General features: G+C 41.5%; 1 protein-coding gene across 1 annotated transcript in view; it reads right to left on the reverse strand.

Annotated features, from left to right (window-relative positions):
• KDM5B (lysine demethylase 5B) overlaps positions 1-25,361 on the reverse strand; it is a 78,670-nt gene that overhangs the window by 15,098 nt on the left and 38,211 nt on the right. Inside the window, exons 6-20 of the mRNA XM_075528972.1 lie at positions 24,885-24,981; positions 23,658-23,767; positions 20,361-20,519; positions 18,869-18,988; positions 17,056-17,214; positions 15,981-16,162; positions 14,702-14,864; positions 10,661-10,780; positions 8,188-8,382; positions 6,396-6,577; positions 6,121-6,245; positions 5,112-5,262; positions 4,900-5,014; positions 4,181-4,536; positions 1,306-1,444 (exon numbers count right to left, since the gene is read on the reverse strand). Coding sequence (XP_075385087.1) covers positions 1,306-1,444; positions 4,181-4,536; positions 4,900-5,014; positions 5,112-5,262; positions 6,121-6,245; positions 6,396-6,577; positions 8,188-8,382; positions 10,661-10,780; positions 14,702-14,864; positions 15,981-16,162; positions 17,056-17,214; positions 18,869-18,988; positions 20,361-20,519; positions 23,658-23,767; positions 24,885-24,981 — 2,373 coding nt within the window. The remainder of the gene's footprint in view (positions 1-1,305; positions 1,445-4,180; positions 4,537-4,899; positions 5,015-5,111; positions 5,263-6,120; positions 6,246-6,395; positions 6,578-8,187; positions 8,383-10,660; positions 10,781-14,701; positions 14,865-15,980; positions 16,163-17,055; positions 17,215-18,868; positions 18,989-20,360; positions 20,520-23,657; positions 23,768-24,884; positions 24,982-25,361) is intronic.

A 25,361-nucleotide genomic window follows, 5' to 3' on the forward strand; every position in this document is an offset into this window, starting at 1 on the left:
ACTGCAGTCCCGTCCCTTCTAGACTGTGGCCACAGGGAACGCCTCCAGGACCGAGTCACACAAGCTGCTATAGGTACATCGGTGGCCGACGGGCACCGGTTCTCTCGCCTCTCCTCAAACCAGTGTCTTCTCTTTCCTATTAACTGGAACAGCTGGCCAGGCGGTTTCTTATAAACATTTGTCTAGAACTGTCTTGTTGGTTACTTGTTAACATCTGGCCAATGAACACCACATAAAATGGCACAAATATCCCAAAAGCCATACAGCATTTGATAGGCTCAACAAAACATAATTTTTAAAAAATCATATAAACTGAACCCCTTAGATAATCCAAACATCTTTTATCTCACTGGATCCACAAGACTTCATGGTTTACAATGATTAGAAGAAAATGGGAAAAAGCTCTCCTATCCCTTCTTAGATTAAATTACTTAGCTTAAAACTGGGAGAAACCATACAATGAATTGTTTGTATTTTAATGACACAGGTAGACTTATTTTGTTTGTCACTGAGAGGCAAGTGAGTAAAACATTTAACCCAGACAAAGATGGTAACGAGTCGCAATGTATTTTCTTGTTGCTGCTTCTTTGGCAGGGCTGTGGAGCCCTGGGGGTGCAATGGCTTAGCTGTTGGGCTGCCAACTGCAAGGCCAGTTGTTCAAAACAACCAGCTACTCCAAAGAAGAAAGGGGAGGCCGTCTACAGAGCAGTTTGCCTCTGTCCTATAGGGTTGCTATGAGTCAGAACTGACTTGAAGGCAATGGGTATTTTGGGGTTAGCAATATTCATGGAACTACACCCAGTAAATGAGCTATTCTTGCGGCTCAACACGAACGTGGTTGGCCAGTCAACAAATCTTCACTAGGAAATTCCATTATTCAAGGATTAGATACTATACCTTCTCACCTACCTAATTTTTAGCTCTCTTCTATTCCCAATCCAACCTTCAACTTTTCTCTCCACCTTCCAGAAAAGTGTGGTTCCATTATCTACATTTTAGATGACCCAACTGCTCAGGATGATAGCTAGAAGGTACATCAATTGGACAGAAGTCTAGATCTGGACAGCTCAAAGATAGTAAATCTGGAGACTGAGACCCAACGTCTTAAGTCTGCAGTGTTTTCACTGGAGCAGCAAAAACAAAAAAGGAAGAAGCCCTCCACCAGCTGGAGCGGAACTACGGTTGCCAACAATGGACTCCAACAACAACAACAACAACAACAACAACGGTGAGGATGTCACAAGAACTGGCACCTCACACAACAGATGCACATATGGCATTCAGGACACGGGTTGAGACACCAACCTGGAGGGCTTCTACGTCCTGAAGCCAGTCTCGGGCTCTCTGGACGGAGTCCTTTAGAGCCACCCCATTGGGCAGATAGGCAGGGATCTCCTCAATCTCCTTGACTGCTGTAGCAAGGCTGTTCATTGAGTGTCGTGGTCTATGAACATAAAACCAGAAACATTACTTTGCACTTTATGGTTGTGGTTACCAGGGGCCCAGGGGGAGGCAATCAATTCAAAAGAAATCCGTATGACAAATATGTTTTTCAAATGGCACAGCCGACTAGGATTGTCCAATTAACATTTCAATGGCTGCATTAAGAGTTTCAAAGTACCAAAGATTTAGAAAGCCTATGACCCAGTGAAGCATTTAAGTTGATATAACCAATCACAAACATCCATTTGCAGAAGGTAACTCGGTGCTAATTCTCCTGATGTTTTGGCTAGATACACTGTCAAAACTCATTACATCCGTTTTACCAATAAAATCAAAATTTAATGGGGCACCTCTGCTCCTTAAAATTATAAAACAAACCAAACAAACTAGACCAGAGGATGGACACTGGTACAGATAGGAACTGGAAAACACAGGGAATCCAGGAGGGATGATCCTTTCAGGACCAGTGGTGTGAGTGGTGACACCAGGAGGGTGGAAGGAAGGTGGGTTGGAAAGCGGGGACCGATTACAACGATCTGCATGTGGCCTCCTCCCTGGGGGATGGACAACAGGAAAGTGGGTGAAGGGAGATGTCAGACAGGACAAGATATAACAAAGTAATAATTTATAAATTATCAAGGGTTCGTGAGGGAGGAGGGAAGGGGAAAAATGAGGAGCTGATGCCAGGGGCTTAAGTGGAGAGCAAATGATGAGGACAATGAATGTACAAATGTGCTTGACACAATTGATATATATATGCATGGACTGTGATAAGTTGTACAAGCCCCCAATAAAATGATTTTTTTAAAAACAACAAAAAATTACGAAACTATCTGCAACCTGGATAATGCTTTTGTGTGTCAGCTGAACCCATTTACCATCCATCAGGGGCAGGACAGTGTTATATTCACTTCTGCTCCTCAGATGCCTCCTCTGTGTTTAACTAAATCTCTCAAAAATACAGACAACACCAACTAAGTCCCCACGGCAGCCCACCAGTATCTGTGTGATCAAAGAATTCAAGTAACATGAATAGTATCAAGTTCAAATTGTGAACACCTGGTTTTCAGAAGGCTGTAGACAATGGAAGCCCAAAATCTATTTGCAGGGTACACATCTGGATTAAGTCTCTTGTGAATCCCCTCTGACCACTCAAGGGACACAGCCTTCCTATCCGACAAAAAGTATTCTAAAGTCTATGATGGCAGGTGTAATTAGATTAAAATGTAATACCTTTTAATTTTATCTCCCGTGTCTCATTTTCAAGTTGTTTTTTTTAATTTGTTCTGCTTTCTTCTTGATACGGGTTTTTCTGTTTTGTCTGGTTGTTGTTGGGAATTTTTCTATGTATATTTTGTGTTCTGTGTGGTTTTCTGTATGCAAAATTCAGGTCAGGAAGATCTAGAGACATTAACTGGATTCATATTGCCTAGGTCAGAGTTCTCAAACCTGTGGGTTGTGATTCTTTGAGGGTTGAACGACTCCTTTACAACGAAAATAATTTTATGGTTGGGGGTCACCACAACATGAAGAACTGTATCAAAGGGTTACGGCATTTAGGAAAGTTGAGAACCACTGGCCTAGGGGTTGGCAGAGGGAAATGGAGTACTAACAATGAGAGTATAATTAAAAAACGCTAAGAAAAAATGCTAACAAACCTTAATACTACTGAATGATAACATTTTATAACCCATGAAGTATATACAGATAAAACTATTTTTAAATTTTTTTAAAGTAGGGGGAAGAGGAGCTGATACCAAGGGCTCAATAGAAAATACATGTCTAGAAAAGAATGAAGGCAACATATGTACAAACACGCCTGATGCGATCGATGTATGGATTGTAACAAGAGTTGTAAGAGTCCGCAATAAAATGATCTTTTAATTAAACATTTTTTTAAAGACATACAGGTAAGGTACCTTCAATTACAAATGCATAATCCTGTTCCTGTTAGAAATTATAGACTACAGCTTCACTGTCAGGAGCCCGGGTGGCACACACAAATGGTTGAGCACTGGACTAAGACCTAAACATGTACAGCTCGAGTTCACAGGCAGCTTTGTGGGAGATAAAGACTTAGCCGTCCGATTCCTTAGAGACATGGCTTAGAAAGTCTTATGAAGCAGGTCTGTCTGTCATATCAGGGTACTAGGAGCTCAAACTGACTTACCAGTATCCAACAACATCATCTCTATTAGTCAGAAAAGTGCAGACCTGTTTCCCTTAAGAATCCTTAGGGCACACAATCTGTGGGTTTGAATGATTCAAACCTTTCTCTATGAGAGAAATAATGGGTCCAGGGAAATTTCATTAAACCAACTCTCTAAGAAAGGCATGTCCAATCAATGGTTCCCAAACTCATTCAGTCTACTGCCCTCTTTATAGAAACGGAATTCCTCAGCATCCCCCTAGCAATTCGATACATTTCACTATAGCCAAATCTAGAATAGATTGTAGGCAGCTGTCTGCTTTTTCAGGACCCCCCACTGGTTTGGCCCAGCACCCCAGGGTGGGAGGGGCACGGTGTTACCCACGTTGAGAAACAATGAGTAGTTTAATTCATTCATCTCCATCACTGAAGTAAAGAGGAAACATATTTAACCACACTGTAAAACACCACCCTTTAACTGAACTATGTCCACATGGACGCGTGGAACTGCAAATAACATTCACTGAATATGTGTATGTTCTGTGCTCAGAGAGGAGTGTGCTCAGAGGTGGGGGCTGATTTTCTTACCGGGCCTTGAGAAGACTCTTGGCTTTATCATCCCAGTGTTCTGACACTGTCAACAGTTCTTGCAGCCGGGCCATAGCTTTCTCCACCGTTGCATAGGGAGCCAGCCCCACCCCAAGGTCTATGAGACGTCTCATATCATCTAAAGTAAGGGAATTGGGGTCTAAGCAAGCTTGCTGCACCTCTTCCAGCCAACGGGCCTGCTCCAGGCGGATACGCATCTCAGCGAGCTGGGGGAGTTCAACGTCAAACTCAAAACTGACGTCTAGCAAGTCCTGCAGCTCAGCAGCGCTGGGCATTTCCTCAGAAAGCAGTTTCTGGCTGTGCTGTTGGAACTCTTCTACACGGTGCAAGAGATCCTATAAAACACAGGTTGTCACATGAGAAGACGGCTCCTTTCCCACTTGGAGGCTTCAACACACACTCGGTGTGGGTGAACCTGGGTAAAGGAGGTAAGTTGCCCGCGTAACAAGCGACTACAATCGATTATACACCAACGGCAAGAACTAACCAGCAGCCATTTTCCACGAAAAAATTTCCAGCTCACTCTATCCTCTGCTAGCCTATTATTTTTAAGACACTGTGATGGTTATGTCATTTAAAATATTTGAAAGCAAATGTACATATTAACCACTAAAGGAAATAGAATAATCATGATAGCTAAGTGTATTTACACAACATCGGATCGCTAGCGCCCTCTCCACATAACCCATGAGGGTTACCTTCAACAACGGCGTCTGACTGAGGACACACGGAAGAGCGTGCAACTGAGTCACGAACTGTCGGAGCTCATCCACAGTCAGCTGATTTGGGGATTTCCCTCCACCTGAGCGGTATCTATGAAGACAAAGACCAACAGGAAAGCCTTATGAGAACATTCACCACTCCCTGGTTCGGACACTGGCGGGAGCCAGAGTAGCAGGAAACGTCATACCTGGTTTGTCTCTTGCCATTAAGCAGCTGCTGAGCCACAGAAGCGCACTTCTCTGCGTCCTGTGTGACTAAGCGCAGGTGACGCAACAGATCATTGTCTGGGAATTTCTTCATTTCAGATTCTTCGATTAAAGCCTTAAAGCTCACCAGACCTACAAACAGAGGAAGAAAATCTCTTCAGTGCGCATGCTTTATTGCTGCCAGGGTAAAACACAATGGAGTAATTTGCTTGTTAATTGTTAGCTATAAATATTTAACATGTTTGGTGTGTTTTTTGTTGTTTTTGTCTAGCAGGAATAAGCTTTTAATTGAAAAATGTTAGACCTGAAATACTATTCGATACAGAAAATAGAAAATAATTGGTTTGTGAAAACAGCAACACAAACATCTCTAATTGTTGCTGGGCCCATCTCGTCTTGACTTTCTTTCTCTTTGCAGTTGGCATGTGACTGGTATGTTGAGGCAGGGAGTGTTCCTATTCCCAAAGGGGAGACTCTCTCAGGTGGGCACCAAAAAGGAAAGCATTTTGAAGTGACAGCGGCCTTGACTCTAACTAGCACAATCAAATGATGAAACACTATTCCAGAAACACCACCTTTAATGTCCTTTTGCCTTTGTCATCAGATCTGGTTAAAAACAAACCATAATGTGCTTTATACAACTTATGTATGGATTGTGATAAGAGTTGTATGAGCCCCTAATAAAATGTAAAATAAATAAATAAATAAAAGCTTTGAAAAAGTTTTTCTAAAATATTAAATGCCTCTTCTTCATGTGATCATCCCTACATCCATGACCTTGCACAGTTCCTAGATCTTTCACTTTGAGGGAAAGGTGTCTGCTGCGCCCACCTACATGTTCTCCAGGAATGTTCTGTGTCTATAAGAGGGGTTAGGGGTTAACACAGGATGCGGCTGGGATGGGCTGTTTCATGTTAACTAGGTTGGTTGCATGGCAATCAGACCAAATTTGCAGAGCATGAAGTCATACTACAGTAGAATACCACCTACTTTTCTTTTTGTTGATCTTTGCCTCCAAAGCTTCATTCACATTCAAGGCCCATTCATTGTAAGATTCTGCTCGAAGCTTCAGTGCATTCATCATGGGGTAGAGATCATCCAGAGTGTATCTATACCTGAAAACAGAACAGCCAACTAAACGTGGAGGTGTGTGGGTTTGGGGAAGTATCACGCTCAACATTTCAGTCCAGAAACAGGGATGCCACGGAGCTTGTATTAATGGAAGATCTGGCGTTTCCATAAAGGATTTCACCCTTCTTACTCACCGCAGCTTGTATTTATAAGGAGAACAAGGACACAATTCCTTTACATGATGCAGGCAAACAAGCAAGCCAGGTTTACAGGAACAGGAGATGGCGGACATGAAGCATGTCGTTTTGCATCTTATACACTGGCGCTCATCATCTGGCAATAGCTCAAAATCCATTCTCTCTGAATCAATTACGCCCTAAAAGAAAGTACACCTCAGAAACCTCCACAGGATAATAATGTCAACCAGAGCCCAAGACAAAGAGCAGATCAACTTCTAACAACACCACCAATAAAACAGGGAGTGCACGATTAAAAAACGGAATAATCACCTAGCAAACAGAGGCAAGCCAATCTATGTTGTTTGTCTAGAAGGGACATCTTTTTGACATTCTCTCCTATTAGACAAGATAGAACCTTACTTTTAAGTCATTTTTGGTGTGGCTGAAATTTTCCTTTAAAGTTAAGATTAAGAATTAGCTCAAGGATGTTTGTTAAGAATGATATATGTCAATTGTTCCATTTTCCCTACCTGGGAAAACTAATTCTTTCCTGTTGCTCCCAAACTGTGCTAACCATGATCTGTGGGCACTGCTTTCACCCACTCTAACATACGGGCCAGAGTTAGGTGGGTGGTAACTTGAAGAGCTGTAATGAGCCCACAGCCTGAATGTGGGTCTATTTGCAAGTAACTATTTTAAAGGAGCTTTTTAACACCAGCTACCAAAAAAAAAAAAAAAAGCTGCTGGGTACTTTTACAAAGCAAGAACCAAAAGATACCTATAGATCCAATAAAGCCTACAAATTACTGATGACCTAAATCAAGAGGACTCTGTACAGTGATAACCATACTTATAGACTAGATTCAATATTGTGAAGATATCCAACAACCTTCACTGAGTGAGTGTGCTGGGCTGAGGGGAAGATGTTTTAAAAAAAAATCAATCTAATTCTAAATTTTATTTTGAAAAACAATGGAATTAAGTCATAAAACAAAAATAAATAATGTTGGAGGGCTCGCACTGACTGGTTTTAAGACTTACTACAAGAAGACCACAAAAGACTAGTAAAAGGATAGACCGAGGAAGGGTACAAAAATAAGACCCATGCACATGTAAGCAACCGATTTTAAAAAACACCAGGCAATTCAATGGAGAGAGAAAAGTCAACTCAATGGAGAGAGGAAAGTCTTTACAAGAAATGGTACTGGAACCAGCAGACATCCATATATTAAATGGCTACCTGTGACTTAAACTTTGTACCGTCTGTAACATTTACTTAAAATAAGTTCAACCTGAAACCATAACTCTCTAGGAGTGTCCAGGAGAAAGGCTTTATGCTTTGGTACAGGTGAGACTGTCTCAGACCACATTTTCCACAAAAGAACGGACTTTATCAAAGGCAAAAAAAAAAAAATCCTACTCTTTGTAAGTCAATGCTAGAAAAATGAAGATACACCACCGAAGGGAAGATAATCATTTGCAGAAAACTAGCAAGAGAATTGGTATATGGAATAGATACAGAATTCTAACAATAACTCAATAGGAACAACAGGTGAACGATTTGGACACCTCATCCAAGAAAGCAGATGAGTGGCAAAAAACCCATAGTGAGCATTTCATTCATTAGTCATTAGAGAAATGGAAATTAAAACCACAATGAGATGCTATTGTGTATCTAGAAGAATGACCTATGATGCCTTAAACAAAAGAAGTCTTCTAAAAATGTTGCTAAAGCTAAGAACAACTTCACCAAATTAATACCTTGTAGCATACAATACCTTGTAGCATATAATTCCAGACACCTTACCAATTTGCGGACAGTCTCTCTTAACGCCCTTTCATCCTCGATCATAATGGCCATGTCTTTCTGGACAGTGGAAGCCACGACAACGTCAAGCACATCAGCCTTAGACGCCATTTTGCAGATCATCTCATCATGGGAGAACACACAGTAGCGGTGTAGCAGGCGGTAATGCTCCACGCACTGGCGGCCTAGAGGCAGCTGCACCAAGAGAGGGAAACAAATCACGTGTGTCTCCTCCTTTCTGGTTCCCGAGGTTACTGACGACTATTATCAAAGTAGCAAACATCACATTTTTCATCATAATACATCTCATAATTTAACCCTACAACCAGACCCTAAGATTCCTAGGTCAGGTCCTAGGCTGTATTTGTCTCTGCATTTCAAAGACCCAGAGGCAATAATATATGAACAATGTTCTAATAGACGACAGCCACAAAAATGTAGGCAGTAATTGAAAAAGATAAATTTACACATGCACCTCAAAAGAATGGTTTAGTTCTAGTACATGTGATACTAAACCATTTGTTATCAGTACAATAGTGAGCTTGAATTTGAATACATGGGGTATCCCCCCCGCCAAAAAAAAAAAACCGGAAATGTTTTCAATGCTATTCACTTTTTTTTTAAAACAAAACAACCTTATCACCTTCACAGTACTCTCCATTACACTTAATACATTTGTTACATCTGATTCCATTCTTGAAAACATTTTTCTTTCTTTTAACCGTTTCATTAGGGGTCCATACAAAATCCATACATACATCAGTTGTGTAAAGCACATCTGTACACTGATTGCCCTCATCATTCTCAAAACATTTGCTCTCTCCCCTTAAGCCCCTGGCATCAGGTCCTCATTTTTAGCCCCTCCTTCTCGAACCCTTGATAATTTTTTTTTAATTTTTATTTTTTTAAAACAATTTATTGGGGCTCATACAATTCTTATCACAGTTCATACATATACATACATCAATTGTATAAAGCACATCTGTACAGTCTTTGCCCTAATCATTTTTTTCTCCCCTTGATAATTTAGAAATTATTATTTTGTCATCTTTCCCTGTCCGACGTCTCCCTTCACCCCCTTTTCTGTTGTCCGTCCCCCAGGGAAGATCACATGTAGATCCTTGTATTTGGTTCCCTCTTTCCAACCCACTCTCCCTCTACCCTCCCAATATTGCCACCACTCACCCCCACCCCCCGGGTCCTAAAGGGATCATCCACCCTGGATTCCCTGTGTTTCCAGTTCCTATCTGTATCAGTGTACATCCTCTGGTCTAGCCAGACTTGCAAGGTAGAATTTAGATCATGATAATTGGGGGGAGAGGGAGAGCGAGAGAAGCATTTAGGAACTAGAGGAAAGTTGTATTTTTCATCATTGCTACATCGCACCTTGACTGGGTCATCTCCACCCCTAGACCCCTCTGCAAGGGGATCTCCAGTGACCGACAAATGGGCTTTGGGCACTCCCCACCTCCCTTTACTATGGTAAGATTTTTTTCAAACCCATCTATTTGATGTTTCTTTTCTTCATCTCTTCTACATTGCTAAACTGCTGTCCTTTCATGTCCCTCTTCATTCACAGAAACAAAAAGAAGTTGCACTGAGTCAGGAGCATGGGGCAAGAGAGGCATGTTGTTGTTTTTTTGGGCAAAAGCTGGTGTAATGAGATGGCTGCATGAGCAAGTACACTGTGATGGTGGCAAAACCAGACCCCTGTCTACCACAAGTCAGGCCTTTTTTGTCACAATCTTTTCAGAACCTCTAATAAAACACTTGATTAACAATCTGACCTGGTGGAACAAACTCCAAATGCACTACAATTTCATCCACTTGGGAAGTTGACAACAGATGTCCAGAACGAGGTTTGTCTTCAATCGACATTTCACATTTTTTGAAATGAGAAAACCACTCCTACACTAGAGTTTTTCCCATCGTGCTGTCCTTGTAAACTGTTCAACATCACAACAGTTTCTGCGGCATTTTTCCTGAGCAGGCAACAAAATTTCACAGCCTCATGCTGTTCTCTTAAATTGGCCATCACAAAAAATGAGATACAAAAAATGAGATTTTAAGGAAACTGCTTTTTAAAAAATTCACTGTGACCAGAGAGAGTAGCTGGATACTAGCCTAGCTAACCTAGCGGGGAAAGTGGGTACTATGAAAGCTCTGCTCAGTACAATTCCGGTTTTGTTTTTGTTTTGGGGGGTAACCCCTGTATACATCAACAAACTCCTTTCTTAAAAAAAATTTACACTAAAATGTTAAAATTAAAAGCAGAATTTAGTACCCATAGAAAAGTACATTCTTGATTTAGAATGCGGTGCTTCACTGTGGACTGGTAACAATGTGAAACACCAGTCATTTTAGTGCTATATACATATATATAGTACTTTCAAAACATTGTACATCATTTCCCCAGAAAAACAAGCAGGCAGACAATACATTTGAAAAGACTTGATACATTGTAATAACATACCCAATCAACGGTGCAGAAGTTAACCGCCTCAGCAAAATTAAAGCCCTGGTTAAAACCACTGTGATAGGCTCTTGGAAAAGTAATCACAAATTCCCCAGCACACTGATTGGTTCGATAAACCTAAGGGGAAGGGAAATGAGAGATGTTTAGGTTTCAGACAGGGTCATCCTCACTACAGACATTGTGTGTGGAAAGCTGGAAACAGTGGGACGGGAACATTTGGTCTTCAAGTGCAAGAAGTCTGCAAAATCATCAATACCAGCTAACATCACATATTCTGCCAAAGAGTGGTTCCTGCCACCACATTAGGTGAGTGGGTTAAATGTCTGCCGACTACCTCTTTCAAGTGTTGTTATAAATATCTGAATGACCCCTTGATAAGGACTGAGGATTCTTCAGCAAAGGTAGCTTTTGGTCAACTCAAAGTGAGTCAGGGTACTGATTCATCTATCTTTTAGGAGGAGGTTTAAACTATAGCAAAATATCTCGTAGAGCAGCGGTTCTCAACCTTCCCTAATGCTGCGACCCTTTAATACAGTTCTTCATGTTGTAGTGACCCCCAACCATAAAATTGTTTTGGTTACTACTCCATAACTATAACTTTGCTATTATTATGAATTGGGCAACCCCTGTGAACGTGACCCACAGGTTGAGAACTGCTGTCCTACAGTAATGTTTCCCAAAATGGGTACTACTGACTGGCTCCTGGGAATGACAGACCAATCCATGAGGCTGCAAAAGCACGTTATCCTGGAATATGGGTTTTAGTACAAAGGCTTATAAAATTGTGTGAGAACATGTCTTTTCTTGAAAAGGGGACAGCAGACCAAATATAAATTTGAGGACCTATGACCTAGAGTTAGTCATTTTCTGCCACAAGTTGGAGCAGTACCCGAAATTATGATCACTATCTGAGCAGAAAGCATGGCTAATACTACCAAATATGTGGTTATATCCAGGATCACATATTTTTCTAATTACAGCTATAAGGAAAAATAACCTAATATTACTTTAAATTAAGATGCCCTAAAACCAACTGACACCGTGGTTTACTGTAAATGCTTCAGAAGGTTGCCTGTGGCAATGTGCTAGAAGCTAGGTCACTGGGGCAATTCAAATATGATCAGAGTCCATTCATGGTAGACAGAACCAGACTACAACTAAGGACTTGGCGATCTCTTTCCAAAATGTGGCCAATAAAAAACTCAATGGGACATAACAAAATAAGGACCAATATCTGGTTAAAAAATGAGACCTTGGGTTGAAAGACAATAAAAATACTGAGTCCACAACAATGGGTTGAAGCATCTCAAAACTCAAGAAAACGGTGAAGTTGGAGCCAGTGTTTTGTTCTGTTTACATGCATTTGTGAGGAGGATTGGCAGCACAGCTTTAAGCATGGGGCTGCTACCCACAATACTTAAAAACTTAGAAAGGCCAAGAGGTGCTTCTACTCCATCCCAGAAGGGTAGCTGTGGATCTCAATAGACTCACTGGTGGTGCTTTGTTTTGGTGAGTTGTATGCGCATGCCCTGGTAGTGATTAAAGTTAACCATGGGGTTAGTGAGGCTGTCTGTTCCGATAAAGATTTACAGCTTCAGAAACCCTCTATATATGGTCACTAGCAATCAGCATTGGCTGATTGGCAATGAGAGCTTAAAAATCAGCTTGTCAGCACTTTATAATAAACTCAGAGCCACTAAGTCAATTCTGACTCATAGCAACTCTGTACGTCAGAGTAGAATTGCCTTTTACAGTATCCAAGGCTACAAATCTTTACGGGAATGGAAAGCTTTATCCTTACCTGTAGTTTCACTGGTGGAGTCAAACTGCTGACCTTGGGTTAGCAGCACAACACGTGACCTACTACACAACCAGTATTCAGCAATTGAAGAAATCCCATTCGATTTCCAAAATCTCAGAGCTAATTTCGACCTCAAACCTATCTCCCAACATTCTGGTCAATTAAAAGTGAGCCAGGTTATTTATATAAGAAATTCAGGTCAAGTATATCTAGAAAGACAGTGACAGGATTAACAATTACCAAGGGGCTGTGTGTGTGTGTGTGTGTGTGTGTGTGTGAGAGAGAGAGAGAGAGACAGAGAGAAATGGGGAACCAACAAAAATGTATGAGAAATAAATGTTCAGAAATGTATGTATTGTGGTAATGATCACCCAACTCTTCAACAAAACATTTTTTGCGTTCATAAAAAATCCTTCTCATTCCATTTTCCCAAGAACTGCTTGAAGTCTCCTGGAATATATACCCCCCTACTCCAGAGTTACCTATCTGCTCCAAGCACACAAAGCCTCACACTGGACTATTGGCGACACCACGCTTTTCAGGACTTTGTACTTTTCTACCTCACAGTTCTCCAAAGTATGGTCCTCAGATCAGCGGCCAAGAGCCCCGACTGAGAACTTCTACATTGCCAGCCCAAACGATAGAAGCAGACCCTCTGGGCATGAGTGTGGAGCCGTCCGGCTTGTGCCAAGTGCCCAGGGTTCTGATGCAAGCTTCAGTGTGAGCACCGCTCTAGCTTCCACCTTAGCTACTGCTCCTCCCTCCCATGTCCTTGGCCAAACATACAAGGGCTTTTTTTTTTTAAGTTCATTTAAAATGTGGAGTTAACAATGTACAAACTTTGAAAGGACTCTCATATTCTGCCTCCTCCAAAGACGTGCTTCAGTAACCTAACAGATTCCCCCTTCCATATACTCCATGGCACTGGTCACCCTCCTGCAGCATAGTGAAACTAGTACAAATTCAAGGAAGAAAAGAGCGGCATACTGACACACTGAGACCTGCAGCCAACGCCCAGGGCACATCTGCATCTGAACTACAGATTAGAAAGGAGTGAGTAAGTAATCTTTCACCTGAAGCACAATAAAATGAAAATGTAATCCCAACAATTAGCAGATGGTGGTCTTTCTGGTAAACTATGGTTTAAGGATAATTTCTGGTCTCTCAAAGAAAATTTTTGTCGTACCCCCTATGGACTAGTGTATGAATCCTAACCTCTAAAACCAAGATCTTGAAATTACATTTTAATATAAGCTTAATTAGGAATGGGGTACAATATAACTGAGATTCAGTAAGCATGCTACTTCCATGAAGATGGTGCATATCCAATTTTTTCAATTCGTGAAGCAGGAACAGTAATGTGAAGGATTCTGCCACTGACGTAGTGATCCAAGTCTAACAAAAATTAGCCATTTCCACAAGAAAAGCAGTTCATGCTGATAGGTGATTTCATTTTTAATGTCTTCGTGTTGCTGTATTCTAGAACTAAAGTTTTGGCGATATATGTAACTTTTTCAGTACACCTACAAGGACCAACTAACACCATTGGTTAGAGTCGTAACAAAAGGACCTAGATAGAGTGTGAGAAAACTGTAGAATAAAACAATCATATAAAGATGTGTTTTTTAGAAAGCAAAACTACGTTTTAAAATCATTTTTTTTACGAGACAAGAATTGCTGGTCAGATAGAGGGATGACTGTGGTCCTTATGTATCCCTCAGACTTCAAAGGGATCCCCATCCCACCAACTTCAGGATCACTTTTCAGTGCAACCATGGACAGACTTACAAAAAATCACCCATGAGAAGCAGTCAAGCAGACAAGACCCAGAGGACAGCATTTGCCCCAGGCAAGGAAGAACAGCAGTGGAGGAGGAACAGCAAGGGGAGCCCAGTGAGGAAGGTTTGCAACCAATGTCACAATAAAAAAGGGATATACATTATTGAATGGGGACCTTAAATAAACTTGAATAAATCAATCAACAACGTTGAAGCAAACAGTTCAGGGATAAAAGAGAGACTACTTAGAAATCTCGTTATTAACTGAAGCAAATTGATTTTTAGGGTGTTTGAGAATCCAGCCCCACTGGCTTGATGCAATGTAATACAAAATTGCAGCAGACAGCTGTTCCTGCTCTCAAGTTATGCTATGGGAAATGCTTAAGTACAGCAAGTTCTTTTTAAAGAAGCAGCTAGGAGGGGAGAAATGAACTAGCATGAGGATGAAGTCCAACGTACAGGCACCGCATGAGTCATTAGGGTGTTGGGGTTCATGATGGTCACAAGCTGGTGGAGGAGATCCGGCTGGGAAACGAAGAGCTCAGGGGCCAACTTCTTCATTACGTCTTCCAGCTGTTCAGCAGCATACCCTGGGACTCCATACCAGGTTTTGGGCTCACCCCTGGAAAAACAGTAAAAATAAATTGATCCGAAACACTTGACACAAACAAAACTGTTTTCCAGGTGTTGCTACAGAAAAACTATGCTGCACAGATATGGGCAACCAAGGAAATACCATTAGGAATGCAATCGGAACATATGTACTCTATTTCCAAGTTTAAAACGTGAGCCTTCGCAGCTCATTCTTTTTACCTACTCCTTTGGAAAAGGGAGGTTCCTAGCATTCCTAGACTGTCCGGTATGGTGCTAGCTACAGGATGCGTGGTTACACTGTTTCCTAGAGAGGATGAGGGCTGGCAATGGCAGTCTTCTTTTCCCCTTGCCCATTCTGGCAGATGAGGTTAAATCAAACACTAATAAGGCAATTAGCATTTCTAAAGAGCTCTTGTTCTTCAAAGCACTTTAAACAGTTAACCAATTAATCTGCAACATCCCTGTGTGGGCATGGTAAATATAATCTTCATTTTACAGCTGGGATTGATTGTCTAGAGGATGCAGGACTGATGCTATACATATACATTCCAACTCCCTCTTTCTTGTGGCACATCCTCAAATTCCTGGGTGGGGAATTGAATAGGTCACAGATCTTCAAATAGTTTTGTACTTAAAAAAGCAAGGGGAGGGGGGGCTGATGTGGGGAACAGATGCGAACGAAGAATGCCTGTGTGGCTGAAGAGTTTGAAAAGAAGCCCAAGGATCTGCTTCCCTCCCACCCCACCCCCATGAGCACGGGGCCTACTCTGCTGTGGACAGTGATGTCAGAATTCAAACCAACAAGAGAGAAACTCGTCGTCACAGAGGCTTAGGCGACAATATGGTACCTAAACTCCGCAGCTTCCCCCAAGGGATGTCTGGGCTACTCCAATCGCCAAGTGGGACACACATTCACAGGAAAAGCAGTCCTCAGAGGTTTGGACTCTTCCTCTGAGAGAAGATAACCCTATCTTCCCTCCCTCCAGAATCATGATACCTGTAAAACACTAACTATGTCTATCATTTCGGGGCTGCCTAAGAATCTTATAGAAGCTCTGATTTAAAAAGGAAGGATGAGTCTGAGGTGAACAGGTAGCTCTATTCCTTCCCAATCTGCTCCTAGGTTCCATTGATGACGTCTCACCAGTGCAGATAGTTGATAGAATAGCTCCAGTGATCCTCAATGTGCCAACAAAAGGAAGAAAAGCACATGCCCACGTACAGCCAAGGAAGCTTCATGCCGCATATGTCAGCAGTGATGTGAGCGAGAACAGACTGCTCCATCACGGGCATATTGTTCAAGTTCCAGCCACTGTCGAGATATTCCTAAGAACAGGGACACAAACCAGGACACGGGGTTAGCTACCAGCATGCTAATTACTGGCATTCCTGGAGGTTGGGTTAAAAGAATCTGGAAGGGAAAAGGGTAACATCAGGGGAGATAGGCCACCCACAGCATCCTCCGATAGCATACGTTGATATTGGCGGTTTTTGACCTTTTAATAATTTGAGCCTGTCTGTTTTTGGCAGTGTGGCTCCATTTGTGCAAAGTTGTAAGTCAGACAAACTAGCCTCTGGTGTCAAAAGCTAAGGCAGTGGTGACTTTGAGGGCACAGGGCTATTAAAGGGAGGGGCTCCTGGGGTGTGAAGAACATTCTATTTCATTTCTTGGTCTCCTTCTGGCTACATAGGTGTTTTTAGTTTTTGCTAAAGAAACCACGAACATAGGACTATGTATATGAGATGCATTTATATTAAAACTAAAATATACTAAAAAGAAATCTGACATCCTACCAGGATGGGAACAAAATATTCCTAGGAGTTTGTTAGTATGGAAAATAAACTCTAACGTTCAAAACTACTTGGATCTAGATCCAATTCTTTTAAGTACTGACCCCTCCAGCACAATACCCAGAAAGTGGAAATTAATTACGGACTATTTCATTTCCTATATCACTATGATCCACCAAGTGGCATATCTGAGCACTTTGTTTTTCTTAAAAATATCTGTTAGTTACAATTTGCTGAAAGTCATAAATTACTTTAAACAATCACATAGTTCACTTATTAACTCAATATTCAAACATGGCATATGAGCATATATTATTTAGCAGAAGACAATTATTAATCCAATATTAAGGATCAAGGATATACTAAATTACCAGCTGTAAGTACTGGTTGCTCTGTCCAAATAAAAGGGCCTGACATCTTGAGCATACCTCTTCCTCGGGTGACAGTTTGATTTTCCCATCTCGCACAGGAAAGCCACTACCAAATTCCTTTGATGCGATATCAGCTCCATATTCCACTGTGACATCCTCTTCAATAGTGCTTACCAGCCGCCAAAATTCTTTCTCCACCAGCTCTGTGGGAACCATCTAGAAATATAAGCAAAGAGGAAAGAGAACTTTTTTTGACGGATACTCACAAACTGTCTGTGACCAGTTGACTAGATGAGCCAAGTGCACAGAAGCCAAACAAAAATTGTGTTCGTTAAACGCTAGCTTGATCATTAATCACATGCAATGCAGGGCAAAAACTTTATTTTCTAAAAGGACTGTTAAAACTATGATGAGTTTATTTTAGAACTCTGAATACTGACAAATTTTGCAACTATGAAGTATTTAAGAATCTATGTTCCTTTATCGACTTGGACTCTATCACAAAGGGGAATTGAGGAAATAAAAAATTCTGATCCGTAGAAATAGCACAACTGTTGTGCTTTGAAATCATCTCTAGTTTCATTTTGTGGATTACCCCATAGTAATAGTTACCTGTGTTTGCATGAATGCTTTCAAACACATTGTGCAAAACCATCATTTCACTCTTATCACTAAACTTGACTGAGAGCAATGTAGGCAGCTATGATGGAAAAGATAGGATGCAGAATATCAACAAAAGCCATTACACTGCAACATTGCCTACATAAACGGCCACCAGACAAGAGTGTGAAGGATCTGTTGCTAATTTGGGTCCAAACCCAAGTAACGCATGTCTTCAACTTGTAAGGAGAATAAAAAGTCGATCATAAATAAGCATCTTTAAAAGGCATATGCAAGCATCAGCAGAAATGGCTACAGCAAACACATGGAGAAATACTACCATGCGCTAGGGGAATCAAAACACAAAACAAAGCCCAAAAAAAATCGCTGTGATTATAAATTTAAGTTCATTAATTAAGCAAGTATTTTAAGTACCACAAATAGCAAATTAGTGTGGTTTGGAAAAATTGGTTTACTCCTACCCTGCTATGGTTTCAGGAATTGACACTGCTGTGAGGGTGGGAGAATTTTCAATTGGATGATAAAATCAACTAAAGAGAACTACATGCGTAAAGTGATTGCTGTAGCCTTTTGTAAACAGAACCCCCCCCCCAAAAAAAAGCACAGCTTCAATATCCACAGGTATGAAAGGAAACCATTTAATTTAGGTGCATTCACTTGATGAACTATTGAAAATGCTGAAGGAAGCATGCTGGTGCTTCTAAATCACTGGATCTCAACCTTCCTAATGCCGCCGCGACCCTTTGATGCATTTTCTCATGTGGTGGTGACCTCCCGAACCATAAAATTATGTTCGTCGTTACTTCATAACTGTAACTTTGCTACTGTTATGAATCGGGCAAGGGTGGAGACCCACAGGTTGAGAACCATTATTCTAAGTGAATACAAGAGAGTTCAATGGATTGACAAGATTAATTTGTGCTGCTGTAGCCATATATGATAAATACAATCCCAGTATATAGTGAGAGCATGCAAACACTTGATATTTTGTCAAGTTTCTGTTTTGTTTTCTTAATTAAAACTATTGAACAGAAAGGTGATTTCTAATTCTTGGTACTCACCTCCTATGGTAGATTTACTATTTCTGTGGAAGACCTGTCTTTAGAGAAATCCTTATCTGTACATACATTTAAAGTACCATTTTTTAATAAACGTTTCATTGTGCAGAATCTAATTACTACCAAGCAATAGAGACATTTTCTCCACGGGTTATTAAAATCACATATCAAAGTAGTACATATATACATACATGGACTGGCATGTTGAAATAATCAGATTTAAATGCATCAGCCATTTCTCCAAAAGTCCGGAGGGTATAGTCTCTGGCTGCTTGTTCAAAGCCAAAGGCTTCCTGGGGTTTATTACACTCCTGAAAGGGGAGAGAAAAGGTGGCAGAGGGGGATTTCTACTCAGTTATTGAAATAACACTTAAATGTAGTATCAAGTCTATCTCATTACTCATCAAAAAACAAACTTTTGTTTTACTTCTAGGCTAGGTCCACATTAGAACAAACTTACCAGCAGAATAAGGCTGGTAGATTAAAGCCACCAAGTCATCTCACCTGCTGGGTATGAGAGCCCACAGTAGACACCTGGAGGGGCCCTGTGTTGGCCTCTGCTCCATGGCACCAGCTCTGTTTGGGACTTGTAACAACCACTACATGGAATCATCTGAATATTTATTAAAAAGACTCAAGGTCCCAATCAAGATCAAGTCATGTCTTCAATACTGGAAACAGGGGAAGCAATGTCCTCCTTCCCCCATGGAAGTTACAAAATCCACACAGAATGGCCAAGAGAAACAAATCATTGGGTGGCAACAATAGTTTCACACAATGCTACAAAACATGAAATCCAAACTCAATGCCGTTGATGTTGATTCCGACTCATACGAGTCTATTCAAGTATCTGAGGTGGCAAATATACACAAGAGCATACACTTTCCCCAGTGAGGAGCTAGTGTTTGGAACCACCAACTTCGCAGCTATTGCTCCAAAGTGCTGCCAGGACTCCTTTAACTAATGTTTGATCAACTAAAACCCTACACAAGTCAAACCCCCTGCTACCTAGTTCTCTTCTGTGACAGAGTGGACTTGTTTACCACCCACCCACGCCCCCGCTTAGGTTTCTGGTACTGCGAGAGCCAATAGCTTCATCTACCCCGTGGAATGGCTTGCAGGCTCCACCCGCTGGCCTCGTGGTTAAGGCCTCAATGTCCACACCACTAGGGTCACCAGACATTCCTCAAATAATGCCAGTGGGCAAAGGGGAGAGGAGCTGTAGAGACAGCAGATAGTACAGGGTGGGCATGTTTAAGGCTGACAACATCATTCCTATTATATGAGCTATTATTATTCTATCTAACAGAGTATGCACACAGACATGCGCATGTGTACATTTGTATGTGCACATACATACTACATATATGCACGCATGCACAAAACATACTAACTGCTTTATAAAACACAGGGAAAACCAGCTTTATTCGTCATCAGTGACGAATAGTGCCCATGGTCACTTGCTGCATACAAATGTCATTATGAATTGAAAATGGGGAAAAAAAATTTTTGATGAATATAAAATGGGAGATAATGAAATTTTTCCACTTCTGTATGTGCCCTCATATTTATAAATGAAAAAGCGACAACTAAAATTATTTAATTGTATTTTTCAATCTATACACAAATAGAACAAAGGGTGGATGACTATTCTCGCCTCTCCCCCCTGCCACAAATTCTTACCTGAGCCAAGCACTTGGGACATCTCCAGTCCCCCTTGGGGACATCATGGAGAGGTGGGACCAAGCAAAAGGTATGGTAACTGTCATCACAGCCATCGCACAAGAGAAGCCGGTCTTCATCGTTGCCGCTCCCACACAGGAGGCAGACGTACAGATCCACCTGAAGCAATAACAACATGGACAGAGGATGGATTGTTGCTGGTTCCAATGAAAAAAATCAATCTAGCCTCGCCACGGAGCTTCAGATGGAAATCCTTTTTTTAAAAAATCATTTTATTGGGGGCTCGTACAATTCTTATCACAATCCATACATACATCCATTGTGTCAAAAACATCATTCTCAAAACATTTGCCTTCTACTTGAGCCCTTAATATCTGCTGCTCATTTTCTCCCTCCCTCCCCACTCCCCCTGGAAATCCTTCTTAGAGATATTTCACAATGTTTCAAATACCCCCCATTCTCCTCTCATTGGACTCCCTGTGTTTCCAGCTCCTATCTGTACCAGTGTACATCCACTGGTAGAGCCAGATTTGTAAGGTAGAATTGGGATCATGATAGTGGGTGGGGGAGGAAGCATTTAAAAACTAGAGGAAAGTTGTATGTACCCTGCACCCTGACTGGCTCGTCTTATCCCTGTGACCCTTCTGTAAGGGGATTGGTCCAGTTGTCTACAGATGGGCCCTGGGTCTCCACTCTTCACTCCTCCTCATTTACAATGATGATCTTTTAGAATAATCAATGCTTAACTACAAATTTCAAATTATAAGATTAAGGGCACTGTAGTCAAGCTACCACCCTCTGCGCCCTCAGAAAGAGTCAGGGATGAAAAACATCCCGATCCTTCACAATGAACTACCTGTACTTTTTTGTTTGTGACAATAAACAAAACTTAAGATTCCATTTCTATCCTGTCCTTCCTTACTCCAGCTCACTCCATTCTCCCTGCCTTTCAAAGCAAAGCGGGAAAACACCAAGAAAACCTCCCCCCGGAATTTTTTGCTTGAGCTCAATGAGATATAGGTTAGTGGTTTATCAATAAGTTTATGCAATGATCCAACAGATCAAGTGCTAAAATGAACTGAATACACTCCAGAAGAACGGCTATCAATCCTTCCCAGATTTTACCACCATCCTCATCACACGTGGGGTGTTAAACACATTTAGAAATTGACACTGTTAAACTGGCTTAAAAGGCCTCCTTCTTGTCAGCCACTAAACTAATTAATCTTCCTAAAACATAAAAATATAAACGTTGCAATAAAATTGCTTAAAGGGGGGAACAATTTGGGGTCCAAATTGGTGGTGAGCAGGGAGTGGCAGGCCTGGTGGGGAATGATCAAGGGTAAGGTTACGTAAAGAAGAGGTATAGCTGTAACCCAGGTGGGGATGGAGCATGATAGTGGGGCAGGAGGAAAGTCAAGGGAAATAGAAGAAAGAGCTAGGAGACAAAGGGCATTTATAGAGGTCTAGACAAAGACACGTACATGCAAACATATATATGAGGATGGGGAAATAGATCTATGTGTCTATATTTATAGGTTTAGCATTAAGGTGGCGGAAAGACCTTGGGCCTCTACTCAAGCACTCCCTCAACGCATGAATACTTTGTTCTATTAAATTGGCATTCTATGATGCTCATTCACCTGACACAACTGCTGAAGTCAAAACGGGAGAACAAGTAAATGTGGTGAAGAAACCTGATGGTGCCTGGTTATCAAAAGAGATAGCGTCTGGGGTCTTAAAGGCTTGAAGATAAACAAGCGGCCATCTAGCTCAGAAGCAACAAACCCACATGGAAGAACACACCAGCCTGTGTGATCACGTGGTCCCGAAGGGATCAGTTATCAGGCATCAAAGAACAAAAAATCCTATCATTGGCTGCACACCTCCATGATATGACCGCCGAAGACAAACGGGTGCATAAGCAAATGTGGCGAAGAAAGCTGATGGTGCCCGGCTATCAAAAGAGATAGTGCCTGGGGTCTTAAAGTCTTGAAGATGAACAAGCGGCCATCTAGCTCGAAGCAACAAAGCCCATATGGAAGAAGCACACCAGCCTGTGCGATCATGAGGTGCCAAAGGGATCAGGGATAAGGCATCATCAAAAAAAAATCTTACCATAGTGAATGAAGGGGGAGGTGCAGAGTGGAGACCCAAAGCCCATTTGTCGGCCACTGGAGACCCCCTCACAGAGGGGTCTAGGGGAGGAGCTGAGTCAGTCAGGGCGCGATGTAGCACCAATGAAGAATACAGCTTTCGCCCAGATCCTGGATGCTTCCTCCCCCCCAACTACCATGATCCGAATTCTACCTTGCAAGTCTGGATAAAGCAGAGGTTGTACACTGGTGCATATAGAAGCTGGAGGCACAGGGAATTCATGGTGGATGATGCCTTCAGGACCAGGGGGTGAGGGGCAATACTGGGAGAGTAGAGGGTGAGTGGTTTGGAAAGGGGGAACTGATTACATGGATCTACATGTGACCTCCTCCCCGGGGGACAGACAACAGAGAAGGGGGTGAAGGGAGACGCCGGATAGGACAAGATAGGACAAAATAATAATCTATAAAGTATCAAGGGCTCATGAGGGAGGGGGGAAGGGGGAGTGGGGAGGGAGGGGAAAAAAAGAGGACCTGATGCAAAGGGATTAAGTGGAGAGCAAATGCTTTGAAAATGATTAGGGCAAAGAATGTACAGATGTGCTTTATACAATTGATGTATGTATATGTATGCATTGTGATAAGAGTTGTATGAGCCTCTAATAAAATGTTGTGTTTTTTTAAAAATCTGGCTAGACGAGAGGATGTACATAGGTACAGATAGCAACTGGAAACACAGGCAATCCAGGACAGATGACTCCTTCAGGACCAGTGGTAAGAGTGGTGATGCCTGAAGGGTGGAGAGAATGTGGGATAGAAAGGGGGAACTGATTACAAGAATCTACGCATAGCCTCCTTCCTGGGGGATGGACAGCAGAGAAGAAGGCGGGGGAGACATCGGGCAGTGTAACATGAGAAAATAATAATAATTTATGAATGATGAAGGGTTCATGAGGTAGGGGCAAGAGGGTGGGAGGGGAAAATGAGCAGCAGATATTAAGGGCTCAAGTAGAAGACAAATGTTTTGAGAATGATGATGGCAACAAATGTACATATGTTCTTGACACAATGGATGTATGTATGGATTGTGATAAGAATCCTAGGAGCCCCCAATAAAATGATAAAAACATCAAAACAAAACAAAATAATTGCTTGAAGGAGGGGAGGAAGGAGGAAGGGAAGAAGGAAGACATCAACTCACAGCATTGGTGGTTTTCTTAGATCGACCCTTGGGCTTTTCCTTCTCACTGTCTGCAATGCATTCTTTCTTCTCCATGGGTTCTTGCTTGATACTGATCTTCATTTCTTTCTCTACAGTAAGCAATCCCCAAAGTTAGTGCTTTCTGCTTTACTCTGCCTCCTCTGTCACCCACAACGATCAAACCACACACTAAACACAAACATGATTTCATCCTTGGTTTTATTTTAGCAGCAACAGAACCCAGTATTACAGATGTGGAAGAGAGTCTAGAGGTAGTGCTGCTATTACTTTGTTGTTGTTGTTGCCATTGTTATTGTTTTTAGAAAAGCTTGTATTGTCTTAAAAATTTCCAAGTCAATGAATATATATTAATGAAAGCAAGTGGCTCTTGATCATGACTGACAATTGAACGACTGACAATTCATCAGCTACACATTCCTTGATACACAATATCCTCCGCCCCATGACCTAAGGTTACTAGCTCCCCAACTTCTAGCACACAACTGAGAATTTTGTCTAAAACACAGTACCTAAGCCCTAATATATATTAGCCCAAAAAAAGACTATTAAAACTGGCTATCAAATAAACTTATCATGTGAAAGGTAATGTGCTAAATGTTTTTACAAAAATTTAATCCATTGACAACAAATCCACTAACATCAAAGAAACATGCCTATGCTAATACAACTCGTTGATGGTTGAGCCAAAATTCAGATTCAGGTCTGAGCTTTGAATAATCAAATTCTTACGTACTTTTCACTACATTGTGCTGCCTTTCCACCAAGCAATCTACAAGAGTAGCCCATTTTTAATAACTTCTTGATCTCCCTGTGCATGCTGGTATAGGGTTTGTCTTACTTGAGGTTCCCATCAATTCTCATGCTCACTGACACCCAATGCAAGCAACTAACAGCTAAAACTCAAATTTGCAAAGTATGTCTGCCTACCTAACCCTGGCTTGTTGCAAATCACTTCTCTTCAACAAATGCCGTTGAATCAAATCTGAATAGCAGTAACTAGCTGCAGTTGATATCCTCAACTACCTTCCTGATAGATTTAATTCACCTGTTTATCTCCCTCCCTGGTCAAGTGAGTATAAAAGGATAGGGACACTGATATAAGTAGCAAACCCAACCCAGTGTTTAGTATTGATAGGTGCTGAGTTGTTCACTAACAGTTTTAGTCTTTTTTTAAACTGTTATTTGTGGATGAACTAACTGTCTTACCATTTTCACCTTTTGGAGTTGGGCATCCCATTCGACGTCTCAGATTATGAGTTCTGGCTTCTGGTGTCTCTTCAGGCTCAATTTTAATACTCATGGCCTAAATATATATATATATATGTATTAATATCTCCTTTCAGAAGAAATTACTTTAAAAAATACAAGTGGAATCTTTTAAATTTTTACTACGAATAAGCAACCCATCATCAATTATGAATTTTAACTTCCTTCCAACACCATACGATAGTGGTTCTCAACCTGTGGGTAGAGACCCTTTTGGGGGGGGGGGGTCAAACGACCCATTCACAGGGGTCGTCCCTAAGACCATTGGATAACACATTTCCAATGGCCTTCAGAACTGAGACACCGCTCCTCTATCCATCCCCAGGAGGGTCTGCCCATATGCAGATATGCCCACATATAAGTACCCGGTGTGAAAACTGTTACCCATGCTATACCATGCTTCAAGACAAAATTTCA

Source organism: Tenrec ecaudatus, chromosome 1 (genome assembly GCF_050624435.1).
Source record: "Tenrec ecaudatus isolate mTenEca1 chromosome 1, mTenEca1.hap1, whole genome shotgun sequence".
In the NCBI taxonomy this organism is placed as follows: domain Eukaryota; kingdom Metazoa; phylum Chordata; class Mammalia; order Afrosoricida; family Tenrecidae; genus Tenrec; species Tenrec ecaudatus.